At 39.5% G+C, this 13773-nt stretch overlaps 1 protein-coding gene across 1 annotated transcript in view; it reads right to left on the bottom strand.

Annotated features, from left to right (window-relative positions):
* The window catches only part of LOC117496096 (cadherin-2-like), a 93803-nt gene that overhangs the window by 73964 nt on the left and 6066 nt on the right, over positions 1-13773 (bottom strand). Inside the window, exon 2 of the mRNA XM_034147783.1 lies at positions 7785-7923. Coding sequence (XP_034003674.1) covers positions 7785-7923 — 139 coding nt within the window. The remainder of the gene's footprint in view (positions 1-7784; positions 7924-13773) is intronic.

Below are 13773 nucleotides of genomic sequence, written 5' to 3' on the forward strand. Positions count from 1 at the left end.
CTACAGATGGCTTGGTTGAAAAAGGTTGAAATTAACTAATTTCACTAGTATTGTAAACGGCAAAAAGAATGTTGGTATTGTGACATCCCTATAATCAAACAATATAATTACTCCAACAAGAAGATTGATTCGAGAACATCCGTACAGTTCCCATGTATTCCAAACCTTGACTTGATGAGGGTCATTGTAATCAGTGACTTCATCACACTGGGCGTATAGTCCTCAGATTTTTGTATAAACTTTGCACAAAGTTGAAACATTTACCTCCAAGTAGTGCTTGAACTTCATCTTGGAAGGCAGTAAGGTACGGAAATACCACGGTATATAACAGTAATCTGTCAAATGGTGAAGATTTATTCTCTTTCTACTGAACTTGCTATCCGTGTAATATATTTAAGGACGTTGCAGGCAATGTCAGAAACCAATGAGATGGACTATTTTATGACACTGGATTTACAGCATCAGTTTGATTAAGTACCTATCGATCGGATATAGTGACCATCTGGTTATTTTATCTATAAATCAACAGAATATCCATAATATTTATGATGGCTTTCAGTCATGCTGCCCACCACCTATGTGTTAAGATATTGTAATGTGAAAGTGCTGCTGGTGTAGGGGAAAGTCAAGCTATATTTAACATAAAATGAATAATTTATATCTTGGAGTGGTACAAATTGAGTACTTTCTATAACAAACTGTAAGTAAAAAACACTACATTAGATTGTATGCATAAGGAAAGCAATAAACATCCCATTGCTTTTTCTCTAATATGCCTATTCAAGAAACAACTATGCAAGAGCAGTAGTCAAAATCAGAGGGGAAAAGACGCGTGGGACTGATTCAGATACAGAGAGCGCTCTCATTCTCTATATCCAAGTCCTTCCTGAATCCGGCTGCGAGGCGAGACGGTGATATATGAGGCTGGAATAAAGTAGGGCAATCCCCTGCATGGAAAGAGAAGAGAAAGAATCGGGAAAAGAAAAGGGAGGAAAAACAAGAAAAGAGAGTGGGATTTAGAGGGAGGATGTGGGGGAGATAAATGTGCTCAGTGTGTGCTGGGGGGGTTTCCACGGCTGACCAGCAGAGCTATCGCTCATTAACACTCGCTGCCTTAATAGGGAGGATGGGTGGGAAAATGCGAAGGTCAGAGCAGTGAGCCCTGCTGCGCTCCACAGGAAGTACAGGATACACACGTACACATACTGTACACACACACACTGTACACACATGCAGACACAGCAGAACCACTGGAGCGCTATTGTACACTCACACAGTATGCACAAAATCCAGCGACAAACATGGACACACATGCAAACACACACATATTAAAGATAACATTAACCATTTTATTGTTTGAACTCAAGTAATATTGCCAGGAAGGAACCTGAGATTCAGTACTAAAGAGTTTTCAATGCCTTGTCATATATAATATAATGCAAATTCATATATTTGCTTCGATTTTTTAAGCAAAAATTTTAACTTTAATCATCTTAACATAAATTCCCCTTATGCTTTTCCGGCTGTAGGGCGAATTCACATTGCCATATAATGTCTTGGCACTTCCAGTTAGAGAGTAATTGCTATAACTTTGCATAGTGGCGCCAGCTTTATCAAGCTTTACTTGCCAAAGAAGCTGTTTTTAAGCAGTTGAAAGAACCGTTATTCAGTAATAACACTTATTCAGGCGGGAAACAAATATTTCGACTACTAATATGTGATTACTTTATCCCCATAAATGTTGGAGGTGTGAGGAGCTGATGGCTGTATGAGAGTGCCCGGTCTGCTAAAAAAAAAAACACGTCAAAAATGTTTTAATAATTACTTTCACTGCCTGAACGGTAGACACTACAAATCTATCCATATCGTGTTAAGGCAAGCAAAAACATCGTTTTTCCTGCACTGGTCAATTTTGAGATTTTGTGCTATTTTGATTCCATAACATGTTTTCTTTCAGGCTTTTTGAAGGAAAACGTACAAAATACACATTTAGGTGTTTATTTTACTATAGTTTGTCTATTTGCGTCTGTAGATTTCTCCTAAATTCACCAAAAGTTAGCATTCTAACATAACATAAAGTACCGCGACCGCTGTTTGCACCATGTCATTAGAGGTATCGTTGGAAAGCTCCGTCTCTCCTGCACAATCTCATCGGATCCAAATATGGTCATTTCCTTTGTATCAGCAACCAATCGTGAAAGTACAAAGGGGTCTTAAACCAAAAGATCTCATTGGCTGATGTCAATTTCTGACAACGTGATTCGTTCAGATGCGTCACGTGGTGTGCAAAAACACTTCCTGGTTTAGCTTCCTGCTGGAAATTTAAATCTCAAAATGGCAAAAGAACAGCGAAAGAAAACGTTCACATAGATGACGATAACAATTGTCACTTGCACGAAGCAAGGCTAGACAAACAACAAATGACCCTGACCATGAAATACCTTCACGGAGTGCGTCCGCAGCGGCGAAACTGTGGCGCGCTTACACTGTAGGAGCGCCGCGTTTGCGGGTGCTAGTGGAGCCTCGCAGATGGGGGTGCTGCAGCCCCCTCAGCACCCCACCCTTCCCGCGTCCATTCGCGATGTCTCGCTGTCTCGCAGACCCCACGCAGCAAGCAGGAAATGAACCCAGCTCACACTGTCCGCTCCTCACAGCAGCGAAACGCCCATGTCCCGCCAACACAGCACCCAGAACCCACGCAGCATTCTCATCTGTTTGTCCTTACTGGTGTCATTTTCTGGTTGCTAACGCCATTATAACACATAATCACTGATGTTCTGCTGTAACGGTGGTGGACTCATCAGAACAGAGTGGGCAAGCTGACCAATCAGAGCACAGTGGGCTCACAGGGAGGGGGGGGCAGGAGCTCCAACAAGCCGTTTAGAACAGAGAGTGAAGACACATACTATACAGAGATGCTGTATGAGAAAACCAATGTGAGTTTGGAAAATTGCACAATATAAATCTATTCTAGTATACCTCAACAATGGAATTATGATCAGTAGAAATGGCCATGACATTGGACCTTTAAAATATGCGCATATCTAATGAGATGATGGCTCATTTGCATATTTAAACATTCTATTTCATAGAACTTGTAATACAAAAAACAATTGTCTTAATGCAAGTAATTAACTGGAGAAATGTCTAGCTGATATCTTTAAGTTAAAAGAATTACCCCATTCACCTGTAGTGTCTCGCCTTAACTAATAATAAGAACTCATTTGCGTATAGCTAAATAAATAGCTGACAATCGCTAGCTAGCTTGTAAAATGAGTAGCAAATATAAGCTAGCTAATTAAATAGATAGCGACCGTTAGCTAGCTACATGGATGAATGGATGGATGGAAGAAAGTAACTTTTAAGATTCAGACACTTCACTCAAAAAGTAATGAGGTTCCATAACCAAAACTACATTTTTAGTGTTCGGCAAATTACTTTGAGCCAGATCCAGAGAACCGACTGACCTTTTTGGAGTTTTGTTCAAAGCAAGAGATGGATAGAGAAATACACTTTTTAAAGTACTGAAAACAACGGTCTTTGTAATATATAATCAATCAAAGCTACTCTCTTTTTTTCTGTCTCCCCCTCTAACCTCCTTTCCTCCACGACCCATCCCCCAGACACTCTGTCTATCTGTCTCTCTGTAATGATCTATCTCCCCCTCCATCCTCTCATTAATAATTCAGCCTTCCTCTGCTCCAATTAAATAATTAACAGCGCCCAGAGCCATCAGATTGTACCCCAGCAAAGACCCCCTGCACGGGTCCTCCAATGATCTTCCAACGAGCCCCAGCTACAGAGAGAGCAACACTATCAAAACACAGGCTGAAAAAAAAGAAACCTTTTTCATTTGAAAACATGTATTAGAAAAAAAGCTAGTTTTCTGAACTGTCTAATAATTGATTATTATGCTCTAAGAACTGCAGACACTCATTCCTTATAGGGCTGTGAAACTTTGAAAAAATAATTAAGTGTGATTATTTTTTGACTGATATTGCAATGGCGATGTGATTACGATATAAGAGTGATATAACTATAAGGAATGATAACTAAAAAACATTATTCACATTATAATTGGAAAATATGAATGAGGATCTTTTTTTTATATACAAGGTTACTGTACTCCCAATAAGTTACATTAAAGAAGACCTAATCAAATTATTGGAACATTTTTTTTAAATGTAGGATTACTAGCAGAATTACAATGTTACTATAAAACCAAAAAAGAGCACATTTTGTTATAAAAGGGGCAGATTTCAATTCTTCTTTCTTCTCATTTGTTCCTTTCTTTTTTGCATTTGATCTTGGGGGAATCCAAAAGTAACGGAAAGTAATGAAGTTACATTACTTCTATATTTTGAAACTCAGATCAGGTTACAGATTAATTTTTTTTACAGTTACCTCGCACTTGTAACGGAATACATTTTAAAGTAACCCTCCCAACCCTGCACACACACACACCGATTTGAGGCTCTCTCTTGTTTCCCTAGCCGCTCTGTCAGCTTCAGTCACTGTTGCCTTGTTACACTTCTCATACAAGTCCAATGAAGCACACAGACATGTGATCACACACACTCACACACACTTTCTCAGCGCTGCTATACTAGGGTTTTTGCCTGGTACTTTGATGTGGTAAGAAAAAGCCTGTTTGGCTGGTCAGCTCTGTTTCACACATTCCTTCAGAATACATTTAAAATAAATCATAAAAAAGTGATTTATTTCCAGCAGAGGAGTCACTTTCTGACCTTGATTTCTTCCGACAGCAAAACCTGTTTCATATTCATGGAGTTTCACATGTTCACAGTGGGATCTGCCCTGTACAACCACATGCTTCTTCTGTTTTTCTAAACAGCAGATCGGCACTACATGTACACATCTCTACGGTCCATGAGACCGGCAGCCGTGGAAACGACGCTCAGCAGAACCAAAGTAAACTATCTGTGAACTAACTGTTCCTGGTGCGGAAGAGAGTCTGTAACACTGTGTCATTCAAACACAATGCCTGCAATTCCCCTTTAAAAGCAGTGTGCTCTGTGCAGTGACGTGCTCTTTTACAGACATCAATAACAAACATACTTCCTGTATGGAGAGAATAAGCAGACAGCTGTGTGGACATATTGACTCAACACACATCTCTCAGTGCAGACTCATGTAGACACAAGGCTGGAAAACATGACAGTAGGGAACATGTTTTAGTCGGATTATTCATTGTCATATGTAGAACATGTTTTAAACTATATCCGAGATTACTTTAGCAAATTTTTCTCAGACTGAACTGCTGTTTAAATTGGTAAAGGAAGGTTTCTTTAAAGACTACTTACAATGTTATATCCATACACACTACATGACCGCACACCATGTGAGGCATTCCTCATACTGCATTCTGGGAAACTTGCAAATTCCTGTAAATATTTGGAACAGTTCTGTTGAACACTAAATCTATTAAAACAGCACAGCATTTCCATTTTAAATTCTGATATATTGCACATATTTTCTTTTTCATTGTAATTTGTTATTTTCCTATTGTACTCACTACTCAAAAACTAATATAAAATATATATATATATTAATAATTTTATTATAAAATCATACAGATTTAGCAAGAAATGGAAATGTACAAAAAATATTAAATTAAAAAACAATTCATTTGTATAACTTACAAACATAATTAATTAATAATAATTAATTAATTTCTTATTGTATTTTTTTGTTTAACATATTCCTAAATGCCCTCCTTTTTTAAACCTTTTTGCCTTCAATTATGTTTATGTATGCACCAATATACACTATATCAAGTTGTGATTCTTAAAAACAAAAGTAATAAATGAAATGCCACAGGGTAAATAAAATCCAGAGTTTTGTTTAAAACAAATAAATCCAAAGCAGCAACCGGCGTGTGTGGACCCTCAGCAGAGCTCACACACTCCCCTCTCACACTCCCCTCTCACACTTCCTCTACCAATACACACTGTGCATTGATCAGCGTGCTGCTGAGGCCTGGTCAATGATACTGATCACTGCAGCCTCTGACTCACAGCACAGAGACATATTATGCTGATTGATCGGGTTTGGTCGGGTAAACCACAGGCAGAGGAGAGTTTGACCCAGATGTGTTTCTGAACGCCCGCAGGCATGTTTTCAAACTGAATATGAATGTACTTAAATATACTCTCTGGTGGTTTGTTTAAAAATCTGTCTCACCACTCCTATTTGTTGCCCCGAACTTTTTCCTGGCAGCACTGTTGCATTTCTCATGAATTAAATGCTTCTTTCACAGATATGAAAGTTGAAACTCAGGAAATACATTAAGGAACATTACTCACAACTTGTAAGTAAGGTGGCTGCAAATAGACACATTTCAAGCCTACCACGAGCTGAAGAGTTTGATATTAAAAATATATTTGAGCGGATCATTTCTTTAATATTCTTGGGTTTCAATTTCAAACATATGGGCCAGACGTAACAATCCACCAGGGACTGGCACTGTGAAGCTCCTTATTAATGCATACTTGGCAATCATAAGCTAACATGTGACTTGTTGTGGTAACATTAGAGTTAGACAGGTGCTTTTTAAATAGGCAGCAACCTTTGTGAAGATTGTTCTTTTTATCAAATGTAAAAATGCTTTCACACAATGCCACTGAAATTAAATGTGTGCAAAAAGCCAGTTTCCACTGTTCTGCATTTACAAAGAGAACAGCATTGCTTCATTTATTGAAGCGGAGTAATGCATCTGACCCCAATACTCAACTATTTCCCACGCTGGAACCAAGGAGCCCAACATGTCTATGCTTGTTGGGGGGGGGGACATGGATCAGGAGGTCAGGTCGTTTTCACAAATAGGAAGGTTCATGACTCTGCAGTCATTTACCATTTACCAGTTAGGGTAAACATTTAACTTATCAAACTAAAGGAGGTGGAAGTCCTTCATTATAATGATGCAAGCTAACACTTTCTTATGCTTTCACTCAGGTCTGGTCCCACTCTTAGCTCTAGTTCCAGTCTCAGGTACATCCAGATTAGTTTTACAAAGTCTGGACAGCAAATTGTATCCAAACCTGACTACATTTAGATAGTTTGGAGCCCTGATTCTACGTTTTTGTCTTGGACTTTGATCCAGAGCTTTAGTTCTAACATACATAGGCACAGTAGATGATGCCTGGACACAAACATCTTTGAGTGTTTGTTTTAAATATCTGATTTTGAGAAATAAATATTATTTACTGATGCCTGAACTTGGCCTTAGTGTCATTAAAGCAACTGCATGACTTTTGAACCAGGTTCAGCCTTCCCAAAGCACAAATCATACACCAAAGTTTACTTTATTTACTATAATTCTATTATGTATCATTACTTTCTAACCCTTCCAAGAAAAGTAGACTCATATACATGAATCAATGAAATAGAAGACTAGGCCCGATATGTGTATCACCATCATCATAAAATGTTAAGTGCAGTTATCAGACTGGACAGCATTTATCCTGACAGAAGGACAGTATGGGCTGAGTCTTAACAAAGGTCCTCCATTATGGTTCAAATATCAGCAGGACTCTGAAACAACCCCCACCCAACGGCTGGGGATTATTACTGGAGCTGTGTGTGTGTGTGTGTGTGTGTGTGTGTGTGTGTGTGTGTGTGTGTGTGTGTGTGTGTGTGTGTGTGTGTGTGTGTGTGTGTGTGTGTGTGTGTGTGTGTGTGTGTGTGTGTGTGTGTGTGTGTGTGTGTGTGTGTGTGTGTGTGTGTGTGTGTGTGTGTGTGTGTGTGTGTGTGTGTGTGCTGACCGTTGAAGACAGCCTGTCCCCTTGCCAGCTCTTGGTCCGTTTGGATGATGTATTCCTCCTGAGTAAAACCCCTCCTGCATGGCAACGACCCCGGCTTGCTTGACAACAGCCGCTCGGCCTCCCCACCCAGAACCACAACCTGGAGAAGAGAAAGAAGAGATATTTTAAAACATTTGAAATAAAAATAAATCTTCTTATATGTGTATGAATTGTAGATGTTTGTACACTTAGGCGTTTGACGACTTTTAAATGATTTTTCTCCTGTATGCCACAAAAGTATTCCATCAGCATTTATGAACTTATAATTAAAATCATAACATGGACTAGTGCAATATTCAAATCACATAAGGCCTTATATTTGTATAGGGATACTTTATGTTAATATCAGGGTTTTGTCTAAACAGGGTAACAGGGGAGCTGCTCCCTCTTACTTTCGGCATGCGCCCTCATAACAAAATGTAGACTTTCCTCGTAAAATGTTAAAGTGATGCCAGAAAACAATATTTTTGTTCGTCAAGTTCTCAGGAGAATTTGGATATCATTCTGAATAAAGTATTGGTGCTGCAAAGATGTCCCAGCCTACAAATTATATTCGACGGACTGAATTAAATATCTTTGTTTGGTACAGATCCTCTTAAAAATATCACACAATGATCATTTTAAACATATCCTTCAATGATAATGAGATGCAAAAATTATCCATCCCTACAAATTGTGATCATCCCAATAATAAAATCTGTCAAAATAACCGCAATTAGTTATTTATTCCAAATCTCATAGCTCTAGCCTCAACAAAACTACATTTTTGAAATAAAAGCTAATACATTTTGCAAATCATAACCAGGGAGTGTGATTGAAGCCATATGACCTGCTTTGGGTGTGTGCTGTTGTTGTCAGAATATGATCATGGGGAACAGGAGAGAAGCCATGAGCACAGGCCGCTGATTTAGTTTTGTCCAAACAATGAAGCAGGAGCAGAATGTTGTGCGTCAAAGGGGAAATAAATGGAGTTCAGCACCAGTCCAAACCAAGAGAGCATTATTAATGACCAGCAGACAACTGGGTCAATTTATTTTGATGATAATTAGCGTCTAGACTTCTGTCTCTCCTGTTGTTTGAGCCGAGGCCAAACACCCCCACCCCCACATATACGCCCACTGTCCTTCACACACCAAACACAATTCCCACTCTACCGCTTTGTAGAGCAACAGTTTCCGTTTCTCCCTTTCTATAACCCTGAACATTTTGCACATATTTTACATATTGTCCTTACAATACCTCATTACATTTACATTAAAAAAAATGCTGCTGCTTTGCACATGTAATGTTTAAGGTATGCTATGTCCATATTTATCAGATATTTGTAGTAGATTGTTCTATTGTAAAGTAATTTATTATGTGTTTTTTTTATTGGGTATAAAATGTTGGATATATAAATATATATGTTCTACTGTTGATATGCATTACTGTTTATGCATTATCTTTTATTTTTGTCTACTTGTATGTTATCATAATTCATAAAGTATTTGTCAAAACAATTTCCTTATTTGGGATGAAAAAAGTCTATCTAATCTCATATAATAAGGGGTATATAAATAGACGTCTGTTGCAGATTGGTAGTGCCTGTGTGTGTGCGTGTGCGTGTGCGTGTGTGTGTGTGTTTGGGGGGGGATTACAGTAATGAAGGCAAGGCGGCTGCTGTGATTTGCTTCCACTTAACCTAAAAACTTTAAACCCTCACGTCTTCGCTGCCCATCCTGACATGCTTGGAGGAGGGGGCATCCGGGGGGGGTTTGCCTTCATCTCCTCCCTCATTAGCATAAGGAGGGAGGAAGAAAACACAAGGGAGTATGGTCTGACGCTGCAGAGGCTACAGTGGGGACATTTGGAGGGCAGGCAAATAGGGAAGTGGGGAAATAAAACAGAGAGAGGAGCCAGGGGTCATGACAGGTCCATGGGGTGGGGGGGTGCAGCACTGAAGTGGATCCAATCATAATAAAAACATAAAACCAGACTGTAAAAGATAGGGATGCTCCGATCGCCAATTTTGGGGCCGATCGCCGGAATCAGTATCGGGCGATACCGATCGCCGATCCGATCGAGTGGGCGGGGCCTATGGGGATCTTCCATTTAAAGTGATGTTTAAAACTCAGTTAATGGGGCTCATTCACTGGCGCTTCCACAAACAACAACCAACATAATTATTACATTCAAATGAAGTACATTATTCAAGTTTACATCAACTTTGGATAATAACACGGGAGAAATGAGCGGAAGCGCTCTCTTTTCCTCTCTCCCTCTCTCTCTCTCCTGACAGCCTGTCAGTATCTCATGCAGCTCGCTGATCCAGTAATGAGTGACCCGACAGTGAAGAATAAATATATTTATAACTAGTTTAGGTTGTTCTAAGGTAGATAAAATAGCTAAGTGTGTTAGGTCTAACTCTTATGGCGCATTTCCACTGCAGGGCCTCGCACGGCTTAGTACGATATAGTTAGGCCTTGGTAGGCCAGGCTCACTTTATGCTGCGTTTCCATTACAGTTTAGGAACTGGGGTAGTAACTATGGTAACGCAGTGTAGGCGGAGCCGTGACGTCATCTTCAATGCGAAACACAAAATCAACATCAGCCGTTAGCTGTTAGCCCTCAGAGCTCACAGCTCCTCATATCTGTTCAGAAACTAGACAAAAGTTAAACAAGTACAAACCACAGACTGTCTGTGTCATGGTGAATTCAGTCGCTGGTTTATTTATGTCTGTAGGCCGTTGTTGTGAGTGTGGACGGTCGGAGCATATACAGCGTTAGCTTAGCCGATCTCCATTCAGAAAACACGCATTTTAAAAGGTTTTTTGCCTGCCGTCTTGTCTGCAGACTTGTCAAAGCATTAATTCATGGTTTTTAATAACCGGTATCAGTATGTTGTTACTTCGGCATCATTTTGAAACGTGTATTACAATTAAATCACGGTCAAATATGTGACCCGCTCTATCGAAATCAGTCGGATGTCGCAACGGCTCATTTCAAAATAAACGTGGATTTGCGGAAAAAACTTTTTTTTTTCGGGGTTCGGGTGTTTTGTTTGATTTTAAATAAACAAAGTCTTGGCTTTCAGAATATGAAACTTTTATTTCCAAAATCACACGATAAATACATTTGTGAAGCTTGTAAAGGGAAGATGACAGGCACCTCTCAATCGCAATCTGCTGTTCCGTAGCGCAGCTCCCCCTCCCTCCGGCTGAAATTATGAATGTAAGGCATAAGTAATCATAGATAACACGGCAGGGTCCGTTACAGTTTGTTTTCATCTGATTTCAATTAAACAAAGTCTTGGCTTTCAGAATATTAAACTTGTTTCGGCAAATTTAGATGATAAATACAACTATGAAGCTTGTAACGGCATATTTACAAGCGGAGAACGGAGTAACTTAACGTCACAGCAAGCATAACAACAGCCGGTGTTTCTCGTGAGTGTTTTCCCCGGGAAACAAACACAATATACACTAACGCAAAAATACACAAACACACACACACACACATACACTCACACACTCGCGAGCTTCCCCCAGACCAGTAATCCAAACGGAAATATTTTCCCTCCGGACTATTTTGATCATTTGCTCCGCTAATAATCAATCAGATCGATGGATTCCAGAGAAGAGGAAACTTTGAAGGCCTTTTTCTCAAAATGATGACTCGGTGACAGTCATTATATAATGTGACATATTTTGCTTAATATTTGGAGTACAACAAAAATCTTGATATCATTAGAAAGCTAGGAATCTCCTCTTTCCAACAGTGTATACAACTCAAAATGTGTCTTCGGGTCAATGCGACTGATTTCGATAGAGCAGGTCACATATGTTCATTTTGTTGTAGTTGCCAGCAATTCTCTCACTAGTTTAGCATACTCAGCCCGGTTGTTGGCCCGGAAAGAACCTCGATTTTGGAGAGCCAGAAAAACTGTGAAAAAGTACCCCCTACCTGGAACTACGCCTAGTGGAAACGCAACCAAAATGGCACGCTTAAACCGCGCTCCGCGCTGTAGTGGAAATGCGCCATTAGTGTGTGTTTTGCTCCGCTCACCAGTCCGTCACAGCGGGCGGAGCTGCAGGATTTCTGCTTCACACACGTTGCATACCGCTATTTTATTGTCTTTTTCGGACACCTTAAAATACTGCCAGACTGGTGAAGCCATTTTGGCGAGCTTGTTTTGCCGCGCACAGAGAAAAGTGTCACGTATTTTACGTCATGTGATCGGCTCTCCCGATCGGCATTTACAAAGAGCACCGATCGATCGGAAGAGAGTGAATATCGGAAAAATCCATTGTTAGGCTTGGAAACAAAATAATCTCACCATCTAGTTGAGTTTCTATCCCACACCCCCCCATACTGACATCACCAAGTAACACTAACGCTCCAATTGGCAAGCGCTCAAACACATTGTACATGATAGGCTAAGAGGCGGGACATCTCTAAGAGGTTGACCAATCACAACAGAGCCGGCCAGCTAACCAATCAGAGCAGACTGGGCTCTGGTTTCAGACAGAGGGTGAAAAGAGGTGCTGCAGCACAGGCAGTATGAGAAAAATAAAGAGCTTTTTGAACATTAAAGCATGGAAACATGTCACAGTAGAGGCACAAAATACAAATATGATTTTAAACATGAGTATAATATGTCTTCTTTAAAGCCCTACTCAATTAATCAATTTAAAAAAAATGTTTTTAATGAATTGGATTAGAACATTTGACCAGTTCCACCTTAATCTGTAATGTAACACTAAATATGCAGATGGATTTGGATTAATAGGCAGATTAATTGATAACACAAAGGAAAGAAAATGATCAAGTGGATACAAATTCTTTCCTCAGCATGTTTTTTGATGTCACAAGATGGATCATACAATAATTCCAACTGCAGTAGCTCTGTGACAAGGCCTTCACTTTTTGAAACATATTTCTAGATACTGAATACAGTGTTTCTAACCTGACCTCAAAGAGGCAAGGCTCCACTTGAATCACACATATCTCGACAGTGTGAACCACAAAGATAGTTCAACAGAGCCTGTGTGTTGGCTTCACTAAACCTGACAACTGTGATCTGGAATGATGGTGGTTATCAACTCAATAAGTCAGCCAAGGGTTTCTAAGGCTATGAGAGCATTCATATAAAAAGGGGCAGAGTTAGCCGTATATGACCAACTAAAAACAAGGACAAACTGTGTACTAACAACAGCTGCATATTTCACAAAGGAAGAGCAAACGGTTGTATTAATATGAAGGTATGTATTGTATGGTATAGAATATAAAATACTGTATTCATCATTTAAGGTATAATATGTCCCATTCCTACAGCTGCAACTTTGCTTTGGTTACTTATTCACTATACATAAAGTACTATTTTTTAATAGTGCTTTTTTATTTGGACCCAAGTCTTTTTCTAGGGGTTGCGGCTGACCGAATAAGACTAGACTTGTATAAATGATCATCACCTTATTTATTAAAACAATAGAAGTCATCTGATATGATCATAAGAGACCAGTAAAATAACTTCTTAAAGGAGAACTCTTGTTGTTTGTTGTTGCTTTTTTTGTAACCACCCGCCACACACCACGACATATTTTAGCTCTGGTTAGCTCATATGACATATTCAAGTTAAAAACAGCAGCCACAGTGAAAACACTCACACTGAGCACACCCAGCTACAGGAACTGACAAATAACCTGTGTGACTAAAACCATCAACAGGCAGCAGAATGCCCCTCTCACACACCAGCTTTAGCATTAAAAAAAAGAGCCAGTTTATGCACATACAGAAACAGTATTATCGGACCCTATTTCGTCACTGGTGTCAGGGTAAGATCATCCATCCATCATCCTCAAGAATTTTGCATTATTTAAAATCCACACACCTAACTTGATTGATAATGCAGATAGCAGAATATACAGTGCTCAGTGTGTGGAATCCTGCTTATGAACACAAAAACAACTTA

The sequence above is a fragment of the Trematomus bernacchii genome, unplaced genomic scaffold, assembly GCF_902827165.1.
Source record: "Trematomus bernacchii unplaced genomic scaffold, fTreBer1.1, whole genome shotgun sequence".
In the NCBI taxonomy this organism is placed as follows: Eukaryota; Metazoa; Chordata; class Actinopteri; order Perciformes; family Nototheniidae; genus Trematomus; species Trematomus bernacchii.